The following is an 18824-nucleotide window of genomic DNA, read 5'->3' on the forward strand; positions in this document are numbered from 1 at the left end:
CTCCCTTTCTGTCTATCTGTCCCTCTCTCTGACTCTGTCTCTACCACACACAAAAAAAATAAGGCCCTGGCCGGTTGGCTCAGTGGTAGAGCTTCGGCCTGGCGTGCAAGGGGTCCCGGGTTCGATTCCCGGCCAGGGCACACAGGAGACGCGCCCATCTGCTTCTCCACCCCTCCCCCTCTCCTTCCTCTCTGTCTCTCTCTTCCCCTCCCACAGTGAGGCTCCATTGGAGCAAAGATGGCCCGGGCGCTGGGGATGGCTCCTTGGCCTCTGCCCCAGGCGCTAGAGTGGCTCTGGTCGCAACAGAGCGACACCCCAGAGGGGCAGAGCATCGCCCCTGGTGGGCGTGCCAGGTGGATCCTGGTCGGGTGCATGCGGGAGTCTGTCTGACTGTCTCTCCCCGTTTCCAGCTTTGGAAAAATACAAATAAATAAATAAAAATTTTTAAAAAGAATCAAAGAGGAAACATACAGAAAACTAAGCAAAACTCAACACCCCCATCCTCTTTCATGCAAGGTGGTCTACAATTACCCTTTCCATTTTAAAAAAGGGGGGATCTGAGGTTGAAGTAAAACATTAAGGTGACCAATCGTCCTCCTTTAGGGAGGACAGTCCTTCTTTTGTAAGTTCTGTCCTCCCTTGAAGGACTGTCCTCCCTTGAAAAGTGTCCTCCTACATGTCCTCTTTTTTGATATTGGAAGACTAATCTGTAACTGTCTGATCGATACAGTCGATCCATTGCGTGTGACGTATTTGTATCTAAATGAGTACTTTTTTCTTACAATTATTATTAAAAAATTAATAAGGATGTAAGCATAATTACAATATAAAATATTACAAATGTTTTTATTATAGTGTATTATTGTTGCAATGAATAAAATGTTTCTTTTCTTTACAATATTGTTTTCTTCCATTTATTTTTGTCCTCTTTTTCATTGTAAAAAAGTTGGTCACCTTAAAAACATCCATGCTATGCCAGTTGGGGTGGAACTGTAGAAGTGTGACAGCAGGAGAGGAAGTTTGAGTGGTGATTTGTGCTGACTTGCTAGATAGGCTTTCCAATTTCTCTTGGATGTTTACTTTTCAGAGTTGTCTGGCATAAATTTCTTAAGAATGGTCTGCAAATTTCTTGCATCAAAATCACCCAAAAAGTTTGGTCAAATAAACATTCCCAGAACCCATATAGGATTTACTGATTCAAAATCTCTGGTATTTGTGGCCTGGTAATCTGCATTTTAAAGATCAAACCAGGTGATTCTTACGCACACCAAAGTTTGATAGAATTGATCTGCAATCTCAGTCTTTTACCACACTGCACCTCTTTTCCCCCACCTTCTTCACCAGAGAACGAGTTACTTCGTGGTATCTTGCAAGTTGGTAATACTGGTTGGCAAATTCAGAGATACAGCCAATGAGAAGTGATTGTAGGCTCTCCTTAAGGTCCGCTCATTCCTGGTGAATCCTGTGTTCGATATGGGAAGTGAAAGAAGGCACTTCAGGTATTGAAAGACTAAGCCGACTCGGGATTCCACAAATACGTGCATAACTCGTTAATACCAGGTTTCAGGACGCGTTCGGCGAATGTCTCCGGCCGGCCGCCGTTGGCCGTCTAGTGATGCAACGTGACGTACTGTCTGGCTGCTGTCACACGACTGTCAAGATGGCGGCTCCCATGAGTCGCGCTGTATGGGGCTACTGCGGCCGTGGGTGGTCGAGGGTGATGCGGCTCGGCCAGCTACTTGGACTTCGTAGCTCCTGGCCAGGCAGCCCGCTGGGTGCGCGGCTCTTGTCGCAAGAAAAGCGGGCAACAGAAACGCACTTCGGGTTTGAGACTGTGTCGGAGGAGGAAAAGGGGAGCAAAGGTGAAAGGGGCGAGAGAAGTGGCTGGAGGGATCTAGCGGTCTACGACCTAGTTTCTTCTGCCTAGCTAAGGGTTGATTTAACGTGGTATGTTAGCTTCAGTGTTGAGCTTGTGTAGTCCTGACATCGAAGGAGTCCCACCCAGCCTGGACCCACCTCCTCTTTTTAAGCAAAATAATTATCACTAAATCCCACCAATGTAGCGTTTATAACGTTCCAGGAACAGTACAGACATTTCCATTTTCATTTCACCTTGATGGTAGGTATTGTTTCCCCCATGTTACACATGAGGAAATTGATACCTAAAGGTTAAGGAAGAACTTACCCAATTTAACCGTAAGTGGTGGAACCAGTATTCCAATCCAGTTGGGTCTGACTGCAGAGACTACGTTCTTAACCTCTTGCTAAAGGAGTAGGTCATTTTTTATAAAAAGTAAAAGGAAAGAATCTTCTCTGTACCTCAGCTTCCAAATTTGCCAAGTAGGAATAATAGTAACTTTTTTTTTTAGAGTGCTTGTGAGGATTAGATTACTTCATTTTCAGCAATAGGTATTGCTGAAAATTATACACTTCATAATTGTTCAATAAATATTAGGTATTATAGAGCAGTTTGAATCCAGCACTGTGCTACAGGCATGGAAAAGAACAATTTTAAAACTCCAACTGTAGGCCCTGGCCGGTTGGCTCAGCAGTAGAGCGTCGGCCTGGTGTGCGGGGGACCCGGGTTCAATTCCCGGCCAGGGCACATAGGAGAAGCGCCCATTTGCTTCTCCACCCCCACCCTCCTTCCTCTCTGTCTCTCTCTTCCCCTCCCGCAGCCGAGGCTCCATTGGAGCAAAGATTGCCCGGGCGCTGGGGATGGCTCCTTGGCCTCTGCCCCAGGCGCTGGAGTGGCTCTGGTCACGGCAGAGCGACGCCCTGGAGGGCGTGCCGGGTGGATCCCGGTCGGGCGCATGCGGGAGTCTGTCTGACTGTCTCTCCCTGTTTCCAGCTTCAGAGAAAATACAAAAAAAAAAAAAAAAAAAAAAAAAAAAACTCCAACTGTACATTTCATAATGGGGAAGGTATTATCGCCATTTTACAGGTTGATAAGATGAGGCTCTGAGAGGTTCCTTCACTTCCAAGAGTCCCCAAACTACAGCTGGAGGGCCGCATGCGGCCCCCTGAGGCCATTTATCCAGCCCCCGCCGCACTTCCAGAAGGGGCACTTCTTTCATTGATAGTCAGTGAGAGGAGCACTGTATGTGGCGGCCCTCCAACGGTCTGAGGGACAGTGAACTGGCCCCCTGTGTAAAAAGTTTGGGGACCCCTAATAGCCTATGGTCACCCAGGGAATAAGAAAACATCTACAAGCCCTGGCCAGTTGGCTCAATGGATAGAGCGTTGGCTCCACGTTGGCTCCCAGGTTGATCCGGGGTCAGGGCACACATGGGAAGACAGGCAATTTCAGGGGTGAAAAAGCTTCCTTCTCTTTCATAGAAGACTTTTCCAAGTTAATCTTGTCAGCAGCACAATTGCATTGTATTTCTCCCATGTCAGTCTATCAGGTGTTTGAAAGTGTGGCCAAGAAGTATGATGTGATGAATGATGCAATGACTCTTGGTATCCATCGTTTTTGGAAAGATTTTTTGCTCTGGAAAATGCACCCATTTCCTGGGACCCAGCTAGTCGATGTTGCTGGAGGCACAGGTAATGTCCATATAAGTATCCTCAGGTACCATTGAGCACCTTTTACAGAAATTAGCATCTCTTGTTGGAATGAGCTACTTTACCCACCATTAGCCTAAAGATGGTAGATGAAAATCATTATGCTTTAAGAAATTTTTACTCTTTTCTTTTCAATTGAATGTCAATCAAAAGCACAGAATATCAGCTTTGTGGCTGCCACTTTTCTAAAATGCACAGGATTACAAAAGTAAAAGACCAGTTTTTTACTCCAGTGACATTTAACATCTGAAAGACTTTTAGCTTTTGTTTAGCCTTTGACTCATTTTGTCTCTTTCTCTGGGGGAATGCCTTATATCATATTACATAAGTTTTCTAGGCAGCCTTTTCTGCTTAATTCATTGTCACATCAGATATCAAAAGCTCAATTATTTATGCATGGTCTTTTGATACTTGGTGCACACTACACATCTGGTGAGTAAAATATCATATCTATATATTCTAAAATGCATCGTGGTGATATTGTTAGATGGTTAATGTACATGTTAAATTACATTAGAATAATGTATAATGTAATGCAATAATGTGATTATATAAGCAGAATAATGTATAATTATAGTAGATTAATCTCCATGTTTGAAAATAATGTGTGGTTTTGTTGGTGTGGTCCTCTCCCCAAATGGAATCTTAGAAGGCAGTAAAAGATCCTGCTCAGTGGAGGAAAGTTTAGCAGAACCTATCAAAATCTAAAATACTTATGGTAGGATCCCACAATTCCAATTTTAGATATTCAGTCATAAAAAAAAAAGGGTTGCACAAAGATAAAGCTACAGAAGTGGTTTGGTCAGAGCTGCCTACATCTCCAGTATGCATTACTCCAGTAGCATTACTTAATTCTGACAGCAGCCCATTTGAAAATGTAATTAAAAGATAATTCCATAGCCCTGGCCAGATGGCTCAGTTGGTTAGAGCATCATCCAGAAGAGCAGAGGTTACTGGTTTGATCCCCGGTCAGGGCACTTACAGGAACAGATTGATGTTCCTGTCTCTATCTCTCTCCTCCTACCCCTCTCTCTAAAATCAATTAAATGAACATTTTTTAAAAAGTTTTTAAAAAGCTAATCCCGCCTGACCAGGCTCAGTGGATAGAGCGTTGGACTGGGATGCAGAGGACCCAGGTTCGAGACCCTGAGGTTGCCAGCTTGAGCACGGGCTCATCGCGTTTGAGCAAAAGCTCACCAGCTTGGACCCAAGGTCGCTGGCTCCAGCAAGGGGTTACTTGGTCTGCTGTAGCCCCGCAATCAATGAACAACTAAGGTGTCACAACGAAAAACTAATGATTGATGCTTCTCATCTCTCTCCGTTCCTGTCTGTCTGTCCTTATCTATCCCTCTCTCTGACTCTCTCTCTGTCTCTGTGAAAAAAACAAAAAAAAAATCCCATATATACTTCTCAGAAAAATTAGGGGGCTTCCACAAGGGGGTTGATGTTCTACCGCTGAGCCAAACGGCCAGACCATGTTTCTTTCTTAAATTGTTCATTTATTGATTTTAGTAAGAGAGGAAGGGAGAGAGATAGAGACAGAAACATCAGTCTGTTCCTGTTTGTGCCTTGGCCAGGAATTGAACCAACAACCTCTGTGCTTCGGGACAATGCTCTGACGAACTGAGCTATCTACCCATTTATGTTTTTGTTTTTTGTTTTTGTTTTTGTTTTTTTAGAGAGGAGAGAGAGAGGGAGAGACAGAGAGAAAGAAGGGGGGAGGAGCTGGAAGCATCAACTCCCATATGTGCCTTGACCAGGCAAGCCCAGGGTTTTGAACCAGCGACCTCAGCATTTCCAGGTCGACGCTTTATCCACTGTGCCACCACAGGTCAGGCCTCCCATTTATGTTTTTAAGTCAATTCATATGAGTACATATAAATAGATTTAAATATGATATATAAGAAAGTGACTGGAGAATAATACCTCATTGGATGGAGAGACTGGAAAAACTTAAGGATGCATTTCTAGCAAATAGTGTAAGAAAAACAAAGACAATGAAACAGTGTTATAAGAAAGCACTGGTTTCTCCTGAACAGTATTTACCTGGTCACAATCATGTAAACACTTTGATTTTCAGCTTTTAGACTCAAACCATCAACAAAGCACAGAAGACGTTATAGCAGTAAAGCAGATTGTTACCAGTCCTTTTTTTTTTTTTTTTTTTTTTATACAGACAGAGAGAGAGTCAGAGAGAGGGATAGATAGCGACGGACAGACAGGAAGGGAGAGAGAAGAGAAACATCAGTTTTTCATTGCGGCACCTTAGTTCATTGATTGCCTTCTCATATGTGCCTTGACTGTGGGCCTTCAGCAGACCGAGTAACCCCTTGCTCAAGCCAGCGACCTTGGGTCCAAGCTGGTGAGCTTTGCTCAAACCAGATGAACCAGCGCTCAAGCTGGTGATCTTAGGGGTCTCAAACCTGGGTCCTACACATTTCAGCCCGACACTCTACCCGCTGCGCCACTGCCTGGTCAGGCAGATTGTTACCAGTCTTGACAGTAAAAGCACCTGGGATGGCCTGACCAAGAGGAGACCCCGAGGTCGCCAGCTTGAGCGCGGGCTTGTCTGGTTTGAACAAAGCTCACCAGCTTGAGCCCAAGGTTGCTGGCTCGAGCAAGGAGTCACTCAGCCTGCTGTAGCCCCCGGTCAAGGCACATATAAGAAAGCAATCAATGAACCACTAAGGCAGGGGTCGGGAACCTTTTTTTAAAAAAATATTAAAAAAAAAAAAAAAAAAGTACCTGGGATGGAAGGCTGAAGGGAGTCAAGAGATACCATCTGTAGGTGATGGGATAAGAAATATGATATTGATTAGTTCATTACTGTAGATTGCAAAGGCATACATGAGGAAGTATGAAAAGTGATATGGGCCCTGGCTGGTTGGCTCAGTGGCAGAGCATTGCCCAGCTTGTGGATGTCCCATGTTCGGCTCCCCGGTCAAGCGACCATCTGCTTCTCTACCCTTCTCCCTTCTCTCTCTCTCTCTCTCTCTCTCTCTCTCTCTCTCTCTCTCCTCTTCCCCCAACCATGGCTTGATTGGCTCAAGGGAGTTGACCTCTGGCACTGAGGTTGGCCCCATGGCCTCGGGCCTCAGGCGCTAAAAAAAATGGCTCCTGTTTCAATGGAGCAATGGCCCCAGGTGGACAGAGCATCGCCCCCTAGTGGGTTTGTCTGGTGGATCCCAGTCCCTGCGCATGCGGGAGTCTTTCTCTCTGCCTCCCACTCCTCTCACTAAAAAAAAAAAAAAAAGAAAGAAAGAAAGAAAGAAAGAAAGAAAGAAAGAAAGAAAGAAAGAAAGAAAGAAAAGTGATGAATTTGAATTTGCTGAGTAAAGGCAAGCAGAGACAGCGGGGCAGGTATAAATTTCAAAGAAATGCAATAACTGTAACCTAGAGAGGAAAGAGCTAAAAGAGTTGGGAAAGACGGTCTCTGGGGAACTGAAGGGGGAGTGAGAAGTGGTAGGACAGAGAATTGTTGCTTGTAACCAGACCCATATGTTACTTTCATAAAAATTATTGGAAAAAGACTAGAAAGCTATACATTAAGCTTTTAATTCTAGTTATGTCTGGAGAAGATAAGGACAGAGGATATGACTTTTGTGTTTTAGTCTATATTTTGAGATATTGAGTCTTTTATAGTAAGAATATGTCCATGAATTAATTATGCAATTAAAAAAAGTTTTCTGGGCCCTGGCCGGTTGGCTCAGCGGTAGAGCGTCGGCCTGGCATGCGGGGGACCCGGGTTTGATTCCCGGCCAGGGCACATAGGAGAAGCGCCCATTTGCTTCTCCACCCCCCCCCCCTTCCTCTCTGTCTCTCTCTTCCCCTCCCGCAGCCAAGGCTCCATTGGAGCAAAGATGGCCCGGGCGCTGGGGATGGCTCTTTGGTGTCTGCCCCAGGCGCTAGAGTGGCTCTGGTCACGGCAGAGCGACGCCCTGGAGGGGCAGAGCATCGCCCCCTGGTGGGCAGAGCGTAGCCCCTGGTGGGCGTGCCGGGTGGATCCTGGTCGGGCACATGTGGGAGTCTGTCTGACTGTCTCTCCCCGTTTCCAGCTTCAGAAAAAAAAAAAAAAAAAAAAGTTTTCTGGCCCTGGCCGGTTGGCTCAGCAGTAGAGCGTCGGCCTGGCGAGCAGGAGTCCCGGGTTCGATTCCCGGCCAGGGCACACGGGAGAAGCGCCCATCTGCTTCTCCACCCTCCCCCTCTCCTTCCTCTCTGTCTCTCTCTTCCCCTCCCACAGCCGAGGCTCCATTGGAGCAAAGATGGCCTGGGTGCTGGGGATGGCTCTGTGGCCTCTGCCTCAGGCGCTAGGATGGCTCTGGATGCAACAGAGCGACCCCCCAGAGGGGCATAACATCGCCCCCTGGTGGTCATGCCGGGTGGATCCCGGTCTGGCGCATGCGGGAGTCTGTCTGACTGCCTCCCGGTTTCCAGCTTCGGAAAAAAGAAAAAAAAAAAGTTTTCTAAATAATCTTAGAAGTTAAAAAAATAAGTCACTGTAGAGATGAGGACAAACTTCATTTTCATACACTCCCCAACTCCTATTCCTTTGTGGCCCCGTTTGGGTTTAGGAAATGCTGGGTTTTTGTTTTTTTGTGTGTGTGTGTGTTTTAAGGAATTCTTATTTATTTATTTATTTTTTACAGGGACAGAGAGAGAGAGTCAGAGAGAAGGATAGATAGGGACAGACAGGAACGGAGAGAGATGAGAAGCATCAATCATCAGTTTTTCGTTGCGGCACCTTAGTTGTTCATTGATTGCTTTCTCATATGTGCCTTGACCACGGGCCTTCAGCAGACCAGGTAACCCCTTGCTCGAGCCAGCGACCTTGGGTCTAAGCTGGTGAACTTTTTGCTCAAACCAGATGAGCCCGCGCTCAAGCTGGCGACCTCAGGGTCTCGAACCTGGGTCCTGCGCATCCCAGTCCGATGCTCTATCCACTGTGCCACCGCCTGGTTAGGCGGGTTTTTGTTTTTGTTTATGTTTCCATCTTTCCTCCTGATGACTTTCCACAGGTGACATTGCATTCCGGTTCCTTAACTATGTTCAGACACAGCATCGGAGAAAGCAGAAGAGGCAGTTAAGGGCCCAGCAAAATTTGTCGTGGGAAGAAATTGCTCAAAAGTACCAGAATGAAGAGGATTCCTTGCATAGTTCCCACGTCGTGGTCTGTGACATCAATAAGGAGATGCTGAAGATTGGAAAGCAGAAAGCCTATGCTCAAGGATACAAAACAGGTAAGTCCTACAGAAATGTTTGCATGCTTATAAAATAAGATAGGATACAGGAAATGTTGAAGTGCTTTATTTTCCTGTTTTCAAAAACTCATAGCTAGGTAAGAGTTGAAGATAATTTTTTTTTAATTTTTTTATTTTTATTTATTTATTTATTTATTTATTACAGAAACAGAGAGTGAGTCAGAGAGAGGGATAGACAGGGACAGACAGACAAGAATGGAGAGAGATGAGAAGCATCAATCATTAGTTTTTCATTGCGCGTTGCAACACCTTAGTTGTTCATTGATTGCTTTCTCACATGTGCCTTGACCGCGAGCCTTCAGCAGACCGAGTAACCCCTTGCTGGAGCCAGCGACCTTGGGCTCAAGCTGGTGAGCTTTTGCTCAAACCAGATGAGCCTGCGCTCAAGCTGGCGACCTCGGGGTCTCTAACCTGGGTCCTCTGCATCCCAGTCCGACGCTCTATCCACTGTGCCACCGCCTGGTCAGGCCGAGTTGAAGATAATTTGTGTGAGTGAATCCAGTTTGTGCTGTTAATGTACCTTCCTTCAGCAAGCCAGGGAGTTAGATTATCAGCCCTGTGCGACAGAGGAAATGACCAAAGCCCAAGGAGGTTATATATGTCACTCAAGTAATACAACCTAAATGGCAGATCTCCAGGTGGAGCTGAATCTTTGGATCTTAACTCCTGGGCCCTGAGACAGAAGTTTTGCTTTCAATTCCTAGCCGTCCCCCTATGACCCCAAATGTCCTATTCTTGAGCCAGTCCATTCCTATGTCAGCACTAGGATCGTTTGATTGATGTGGAAGCCAAGCAGGTGCGCTGCCCTTAAAGAAGGAACTTGGCCTTCAGCCACAGGAGTGTAGTTAGCTGACAGCCTCCCGCTCTTAGCACCTGTAGGCTCTGCCTGAGCTTCCCAGCCTGGCTTTCTCCTGCCAGAGCCCAGCTGATGGCTGAGCACCTGGACAGTTCCCAGGCAGGGTTTTTTTGTTTGTTTGTTTGTTTGTTTTAAATTACATCAGAGCCTGACCTGTGGTAGCACAGTGGATAAAGCGTTGACCTGGAAATGCTGAGGTCGCCGGTTCGAAACCCTGGGCTTACCTAGTCAAGGCACATATGGGAGTTGATGCTTCCAGCTCCTCCCCCCCCTTCTCTCTCTCTGTTTCTCCTCTCTCTCCCTCTCCTCTCTGAAATGAATAAATAAATAAATAAAATTAAAAAAAAAATAAATTACATCAGAGGTAGAGAGACAGGCTCCCACATGTACCCAACTAGGATCCATCCGGCAAGCCTACTACCAGGCAAGGGTCTGCCCATTTGGGACTGCTGCTCTGTTGAACTATTTTAGCACCTGAGACAAGGCCATGGAGCAATTCTCAGCGCCCAGGGACAACTTGCTCAAACCATTCAAGCCATGGCTGTGGGAGAGGAAGAAAGAGAGAAAGAAAGAGAGAGGGAGGAGGGGGAGGAGAAGCTGATGGTCACTTCTCCTGTGTGCCCTGACTAGGAATCGAACCAGGGACTTCTACACGCCTTGCCAATGCTCTACTGCTGATCCAGATGGCCATGGTCCCAGGCAGGGCTCTTAACCAGGCATTCTTTGCTCCAGATCCCCCTGTTGAGTAGGCTACGACTATATCTGACCTGCAGCAAGATCTAACAGGTTTCCCCACTCAGTCATGCTTCCTCATCCTTTTATCTTTTCCTAGTGTTCCTTCTCCCCTCCCAAAAAACCACCCAAACCCTAAAAAACCTTTGCACTCCATGTCAACATCAGTTTCTCAGAAGTCCCAACTGATAGTTAAAAAAACACCCATAAACAGTACAGCAGATCCTAGAATAATGTTTTTCTGTTCAACGTTGTAACATTGATGAGAAAAAAATTTTGGTTTTCCAGCCAGGGCCACTGTCTGTGAGGAGTTGGCACATTCTCCCCATGTCTGTGTGGGTTTTCTTCGGGTACTCCAGTTTCCTCCCACGTCCCTGGGCTGTGCACATGAGGTGCATTGGCATGTCTACATTGTCCCCATCTGAGTGAGTGTGGGTGTGTGAGTGGCCCTGTGATGGAAGGCTGTCCTGTCCAGGGTTAGTCTCACTTTCGATTTGAGCTGCCAAGAGAGGCTCCGGCCATCTGCAACTCTGAACTGGAATAATCAGGTTGGAAAACCATTATCTGATTTGTTTTTATGAATCTTTCATAAATGTATCTAGAGCTCACATTTATTTCAATGTTTAATATTAGAAGAGTTTTGAGTCTTTCTTTAGAAGTTGGGTGCTGTTTCTGTGACTGGAAAGATACCATAGGAACTTAACTCTTGTTTGAATCAGTTAGCCTATGGTCATATTGATTTTTTTATCCATCGTTTTACTTAAAGTCGTAGTTTCCAAGAACCTATCGACGATGTTAAGTGAGCATTTACTCTCCTCTGAAACCACAGTCCTCTCCACAGCAGAGTGACTGCATATGTCCAGGAAGCCACTGCAACCACAAAGTGGCCTAGCTTAAAGATGGACATTTTAGAAGCATTTATCTCAGTCTGTTGAGGGAAGTGGGGGGAAGATATACAATTTACATTTGGCTTTCTGTTCATTTAAATATTTTGAAGTACTACTTCTCCCCCACACCACCAGTTATTTCAAGTAGAAGGAATGATCCCGGCAGCTGCACCGTGTTTACCCAGCTTTCCAGAGCGGCTGCTCTGCCCTCTCCCACGCTGGCCAAGCACTGCAGGCTGCCGCTGTGAGAGGCAGTGGTGTACAACAAAGAAAACAGAGTGCCTCAGGTCAACATCAGTACTCCTCTCCTTCCCTCCCCCACCAGGAGAGTCTATGGTTATTTTAGCTCAATTCTTCCTCCTCCTGCCCCCACCCTCAGACCAGCTGCCTACACCAAGGGCAGCCCACCCGACCCCCCAGATGAAGGGCTCTTTTGTTAACCATCAACACTGACCAGAAGGCAGACCAGTCACTTGTGTTTCCAGACAAAGACACTATGTTTCCTTACACCTACTGAAAAAACGTGTTTCCCATCTCTCTGGTACTCAGCCATAAGGAATGGGGAGCAAACATAGAAATAATAAGGAATGTTTCATTTCTTGAATCTTCTCTTCCATAGCAGAGCTTGCCCTTCAGGCCCTCCTACCTGCCAGGACAAATCCACCTGTGTGGGAATCATTAAATGCTGGATAGAACTATTTTTATCTTTCCTCCTTGCTTTTTCAACCTCCACTTATAATGCCTTTGCAAAAGTATACCATGCAAAAATAGAAGAAACTAAGTGGGAGGATCCTAGAAATATTTAATAAATGTAAAAGTGAATGAGTAAAGGCACTTTTCTGTGTAGCACTGTTAGGTGGGTGTTTTGGGGTTTTAAAAATTTTTTTTAATTTATTCATTTTTAGAGAGGAGAGAGAGAGAGGGAGAGAGAGAGGAGAGAGAGACAGAGAGAGAGAAGGGGGGAGGAGCTAGAAGCATCAACTCCCATATGTGCCTTGACCAGGCAAGCCCAGGACTTCGAACCGGCGACCTCAGCATTTCCAGGTCGACGCTTTATCCACTGCGCCACCACAGGTCAGGCGGTTTTTTTTTTTCTTTTCTTTTTTTCTCTGAAGTTGGAAACAGGGAGGCAGTCAGACAGACTCCCGCATGCGCCCAACCCACCGGGATCCACCCGGCACGCCCACCAGGGGGCGATGCTCTGCCCATCTTGGGGCGTAGCTCTGCCACAATCAGAGCCATTCTAGCGCCTGAGGCAGAGGCCACAGAGCCATCCTCAGCGCCCGGGCAAACGCTGCTCCAATGGATCCTTGGCTGTGGGAGGGGAAGAGAGAGACAGAGAGGAAGGCGAGGGGGAGGGGTGGAGAGGCAGATGGGCGCCTCTCCTGTGTGCCCTGGCCAGGAATCGAACCCGGGACTCCTGCACGCCAGGCCAACGCTCTACCACTGAGCCAACCAGCCAGGGCCCAGGCGGGGTTTTTTTAAATGCTTATATGTAGCACTTTCTCCCCAAATGGAAGCTCTGAGGGCAGTTGCCTTTGATTTGATGTGCTCTAAATGTGATATGTTTGAAATTTTGGATTTCTAAATTCAAAATTTTGGAAAAATATTGAAAAGAAAGTAAATGTTACCCATAATTCCAACATCTGGACATACTCTTTAATATTTTAATAGATTTACTCCCTATCTTTTTTCTAATCATTTCCTTTTTATAAAACTGAGAACAGCCTGACCTGTGGTGGCGCAGTGGATAAAGCGTCGACCTGGAAATGCTGAGGTCACCGGTTTGAAACCCTGGGCTTGCCTAGTCAAGGCACATATGGGAGTTGATGCTTCCAGCTCCTCCCCACCTTCTCTCTCTCTGTCTCTCCTCTCTCTCTCTCTGTATCTCCCTCTCCTCTCTAAAAAAATGAATAAATAAAAAAATAAATTTAAAAAAAAAAAAACTGAGAACATCCTGTATATACAATTTAGTATTCTTCCTTAACTCATCATTATGAGATGTTTCCATGTCATTAAAAATTCCTTAAAATAATTACTTTTTATGATATTTCCCCAGATGGATGTTTCATGATTCATAGAACCAATTTACATAACCAACACCCAATTGATCTTTCATTTTTTCTAATGGTTTTGCATATAGCACAACATTGTGACATCCTTATTTATACATTTTTGCATGCATTCATTAATTTTTTTTTACTGACTATATAACCTAGACAAATATTTAAACTTTCTAGCTCTCAATCAGTGAAATGGAGAAAATAATAACCACCTCATAGTAGGCAGTACTATAGGTGTTAGAAACACAGGATCTAAAATAAAGCTGCCTGAGTTCTCAACCATCGGTGTGACTTTGAACAAGCTACTTTAACCTTTGAGACTAAACTTTGCTTACCTGAAACAGGATGATAGTAACAGCTATCTCATGGCGTTGGTATGAGGATAGGATAAACCAATATATGTACGCTAGTCCCTTTTATCCCTGGGGGATAAGTACCAGGATCCTCAGTGGATGTCTGAAACCTCAGATAATACTAAACCCTATACATATATACTGTTTTACCCAATACTGTATATACACACCTATGATAAAGTTTAATTTCCAAATTAGGTACAGTAAGAGATCAACAGAAACTAATAATACAATGGAATAATCCTAATGATATACTGTTATGAAAGTTATGTGAATGTGGTCTCTCTCTCTCAAACTTTCTTATTGTTCTATATGTATCCTTCTTCTTCTTGTGATATCAGAGGATAAAATGTCAAACCTATTCCTGAATCTGTGTGATCATCCCTTATTTGCAGTAAATGGTCTCAATGTCACTCGTTTCAGAAGATCCTCTGCTGTCGTCTTTGTTTTTTTTTTTTTTTTAATTTATTCATTTTTAGAGAGGAGAGAGAGAGGGAGAGAGAGAAACAGAGAGAGAGAAGGAGGAGGAGCTGGAAGCTTCAACTCCCATATGTGCCTTGACCAGGCAAGCGCAGGGTTTCGAACCGGCGACCTCAGCATTTCCAGGTCGACGCTTTTATCCACTGCGCCACCACAGGTCAGGCCTGCTGTCGTCTTTGTATAGGCTCAATGTTTTCTGGTGCAATATGCCATCAAATGGAATGTGTTTTCTATTCATATCTTCTCACAAATTTAATGCCTTTTCCATCTTAACTATGTACTTATCATACACTGTGACTGTAACTTTTGCAGTTTGAGGTACAACAGCAAAACTAGAATTTCTTTCCCTCCTTCACAATTTCATGGATAGAAGATTTATTCTTACTGTAGATCTTAGCAATCTCAGCATATGATTTTTTTTTCCTTTCTTGCTAAGTCGACAACTTTCACCTTTTCTCTTACAAGAAGTTCTTGACAGCTTCTCTTTGGTATGTCTGAACTGCAGTTATGTGTAACTGAAACCACAGACAGTGGAACCTTGGATAAGGGGGCACTACTGGAAAGTGAGAACACAGACTGCCATCAAGGGGTTCAGCAAGCAGTAGCTATGACGATGTCAACAATGTCCCCCTTCTAAAAGTCATAAGAGCTGGGTCTCAGGATATGCTTATTTTTAAGGTTCTTGTTATATACTGCTAGTTTGCTTTCCAGAAAGGTTATTTTCATTTGCCTTCCTCATAGAGCCTGCCTTCTATGTCATATATTATATCTATCTAGTTCACTGCAAACTGAATAATGTTAAAATTGAATCAGGATCCTTAAAGTTTTCTGAATTCATGACCAAACTTGGGGTCTAGACATTTTGATTCTCTATGACTCCAGTAGAATCAATATAACAATGCAAAATTCTGTATTTATAATACTTCCAATGACCCTCTGACGTAGGTACTATTGTTTACTCCATTTTACAGATGAGACTGAGGCAGAGTAGTTTTTTCAAGATTGTACAGCTAATAATGGGGAAGCTGGACCCAGGCAGTCTAACCCCAGAATCTGGGCTCCTAACCACAGTGCACTATACAAAACCCTTAGTTGACTAAAAACTGCTTGAGAGTAGACATAACTAAATCAACATTAGATTTCACTAAGAGCCTTGGGCGGAGGACTTCACCTAAACTTCAAGGACACCAGTTTCAAGTTCTCAGGATTGGAGTATACCCATTAAGACAGTGGCCAGGAATCCAAGGGAGAAGGCAGGTGTGTGGTGTTTTCTGACATCACTTCTGATACCAAAGGTGTGATGTTTGTCCATCACTAAACAGTTCTCCAATTCTCTGACACCAACTAGGCATCTTAAATTGTTCAGTTCAATTCTGACAGTAACCACCCAGAGTTAGTATCAGATTCCACAGGTTTGAAGGCTAAGCTTGCTGAGACTGACCCACTTCAGAAGCCAGCTGCAAAGGGGGTATCCAGGCTGTCCAGCTCTGCCTGGCTGAGTACAGGTTCAGAGGTTTCCACGCAGTTTTGGCAATTCACTGGGTGCAGAACAGACAGCTACCCAGACTGAGACAAAAAACTAATTTCTCTTTTAGGACTTGCTTGGGTATTGGGAGATGCTGAAGAACTACCCTTTGATGATGACAAGTTTGATGTTTACACCATTGCCTTTGGGATCCGGAATGTCACACACATGGATCGGGTATGAATGGCTGCATCTCAGGATGCTAGTTCTCCTGGAGCGGCTCCATAGTGAATGATGAAAGACGGAGAGATTCTTTTCTCCGCAACCACAGAGCAGATCCCCATAGAAACCCTGGCTGCTTGGGTTGGTACTTACCTCTTTGAGACTGTCAGTCTTGCTCTGATATATTTCATCTGTTTCCTCTCATGTGTGAAGCCATCTGACCCTGTGAGTTTGCAAAGGTTTACAGGCATTTCTGAAGTTGATTTGGAACAAGGCACTCAAACACTGTTTTGGCAGAAAGTAGCTAGATTTATGGTTCCTCTATAGAAAGAAGGGAATGTTCAATTCTTAATCTGATGCAGCTGTTCTTTATTTATACTTCAACATTCTGTCCAAAGCATTTAAGACAATGTACAAGGCATCAGTTTGGTTTCTGTAATGTGGGCTCCAGTTACCTGACTCTTCTGCTCTGGCTCGGACATCCTTTATGGTGGTCTTTAGCTTGGTGTTTGAGACCTGTCCTATGTCTGCAGCCAGTTAATAATTTTTTAATTAAAAACTGAAATAGATTCAAAGTTCAAAAGGTACAAGAGTGTATCAGTGAGTCCTCCTCCCACCTTTGTATCCCAACCATTCAGAGCCTCCTCTCCCTTCAATCATTAGTATCTTGTATTTTTGGAAAGATGTTTTGTGCACATTAAATGTATTTTTTTCATTTTTTAATACAAGTATTAACATATGAAACACTTTTCCCCTTGCTTTTACCCTCAAAAATAAATCTTGGAAATTTTTCCATGTTGGTACATAAAAAATACTGGCTCTTCCCCTTTTCGATAGCTGCATAGATTCCATTTGTATAGATGTTCTATCATTTAACCAGTCTCTCACTAATGGTTAAGATGTTTCTGATCTTGTGCTGTAGTACATTTCCATAGAAGCATTTCTGTAAGATTCCTTAACATAAAATTGCTTGATCAAAGAAGATATCCATTGTGATTTTGATAATTCAAAAATTGCCACCCTGGCCAGATGGCTCAGTCAGAGCATCATTCTGAAGCACAAAGGTTGCAGGTTCAATCTCTAGCCAGGGCGTATACAGGAACAGATCAATGTCCCTCTCTCTCTCTCTCCCATCCTCTCTTGCTAAAATCAATAAATAAATTTTAAAAAATTTAAATGCCTTTCATGTGGGTTGTACCAACCAGAGTCAGTTTAGATTACTCTAAGTAAAGTTCTCCTCATGAACAGCAGAGACGTATAAAATTTAGGATGTTGTAGGGATATTTCTGCTGTTTTAGCTTCCCAATGGAGAGTGAACAAGGGATCCGTGGGATGGTAATTTGCGCCCACAGAAGCTGACGCTGTCTCGGCCACACGGAATTGAGTGAGCCTGCTGAGGAATGTGTCTTTCGTTCCTTTTCTCATGCAGGCACTCCAGGAAGCCCATCGGGTTCTGAAACCAGGAGGACAGTTTCTCTGTCTGGAGTTTAGTCAAGTGAACAACCTCCTTGTATCCAGGTTGGCATCATTAACAGGGTTTGATTCTCATTCTTTAGCCAAGGGTTCCCATCCCAAAATGGATAGAAAGTAGCTAGTAAACAAAAGCATCAAGCATCAACCTCATAATTCAGTCCCAGACTCCCTGAGGGATAGTGCCACCTCAGAGGTCAGCCACTGCTAAAGGATAACATCTAGGCCAGAAGAGTCTCAACCAACAACCAGAGGCTTTAGTCTGTCCACAGTTTGACTCCTGGCATTTTAAGTTGACTTGGATGTCTATATTTAAAAATCAGGGAACTTTACATAAAAATCTGGATTGCTAGTTTCACTTGAGAAATCAGATAATATGGCAACCCTGGGCAAGCATATTCCCACATGGCCATAGTCAGAGCTGAGCAGTAACTAGCCCTTCTCCACTTTTATGGTACTTCCTAACTGTACCTGTAACCACATCCTTGCTACTCCCTGCTGATCTTAAACCTGGCTCACTTCACTTAATTTAGATACTTGTTTGACCCCTGTAGGCATTTGAGTTTATGACCCCTGATCTAGACCTTCTTCCTTCTTACCAAGGGGCATGTTCTAACCTTAACCTTTTTTGCCTTTTTGTTTAGGCTTTATGATCTCTATAGCTTCCAGGTCATTCCTGTCCTGGGAGAGGTTATTGCAGGAGACTGGAAAGCCTACCAGTACCTTGTAGAGAGTATTCGACGGTTCCCATCTCAGGTACGAAACGTCTGTAGCTTATGACAAAACCCTAAAAAGTGAAATGCAGGTGATCCTTGCTCTGTTTCCCTTTTTGTTTCAGGAAGAGTTCAAGGAGATGATAGAAGATGCAGGTTTTCAGAAGGTGACTTATGAAAATCTAACATCAGGCATAGTGGCCGTTCATTCTGGCTTCAAACTATAACTCCTTTACCGTCCTGGAGAATGAACCACTCACATCCTGTCAAAAGCCTGCAACCGAAGGATCATCAGGCTAGTGAGACAGCAACAGAGTATCTCCTCTTAAGGATATGTGCCTTGGACTCCTGTTCTAATATGACCAATCTCACAGTGGACAAAACAAATTCCCATCACTTGATTTCAGTTTTCATTAGGAACTGCTTCAGGCCTTCTCCCCAAGGTACTGTGTCTGTATTTTTGGCTCAACTCCCCCTATCTTTTTCTCAGCCGTGCAGTGAGTATGTCATTAAGGTAAAACCAGCACTAATGCTCAGTTTTGAAGCATGTTTATAGTTTCTGTGCTGGTGCTGACTTCCAGAGGGATGATGGCATCATTGGAACCTAATGATGATTTGAACCAGAAAACTTCCCAACCATACCTGAGTCAACTTTTCAGCCTAGGACTGGGTAAGGGCCAAAAGCCAAGGTCTGTCAGAGGGCTAACAATCACGACTAGAATTTCATACTGAATAATTAAACGAGTTTACAATTTGTA

The 18824-nt window shown here is 44.4% G+C and overlaps 1 protein-coding gene across 1 annotated transcript; it reads left to right on the forward strand.

The window, feature by feature from the left end:
• Positions 1-1649: 1649 nt before the first annotated feature.
• On the forward strand, positions 1650-18824 carry COQ5 (coenzyme Q5, methyltransferase). Its single transcript, XM_066370745.1, has 7 exons — positions 1650-1862; positions 3400-3549; positions 8583-8804; positions 15792-15898; positions 17313-17401; positions 17998-18109; positions 18192-18824. The coding sequence occupies exons 1-7, from the start codon at positions 1661-1663 to the stop codon at positions 18291-18293; spliced, it is 984 nt and encodes a 327-aa protein (XP_066226842.1). The 5' UTR covers positions 1650-1660; the 3' UTR covers positions 18294-18824.

This window comes from Saccopteryx leptura, chromosome 2 (assembly GCF_036850995.1).
Source record: "Saccopteryx leptura isolate mSacLep1 chromosome 2, mSacLep1_pri_phased_curated, whole genome shotgun sequence".
In the NCBI taxonomy this organism is placed as follows: Eukaryota; Metazoa; Chordata; class Mammalia; order Chiroptera; family Emballonuridae; genus Saccopteryx; species Saccopteryx leptura.

Excerpts from the sequence above, each read along its gene's own strand:
- COQ5 (XM_066370745.1), top strand. The coding sequence starts at position 1,661 with ATGGCGGCTCCCATGAGTCGCGCTGTATGGGGCTACTGCGGCCGTGGG. Across the intron at positions 8,805-15,791 it reads TGCTCAAGGATACAAAACAG|GACTTGCTTGGGTATTGGGA; the intron begins GTAAGTCCTACA and ends TTTCTCTTTTAG. Across the intron at positions 15,899-17,312 it reads ATGTCACACACATGGATCGG|GCACTCCAGGAAGCCCATCG; the intron begins GTATGAATGGCT and ends TTTCTCATGCAG.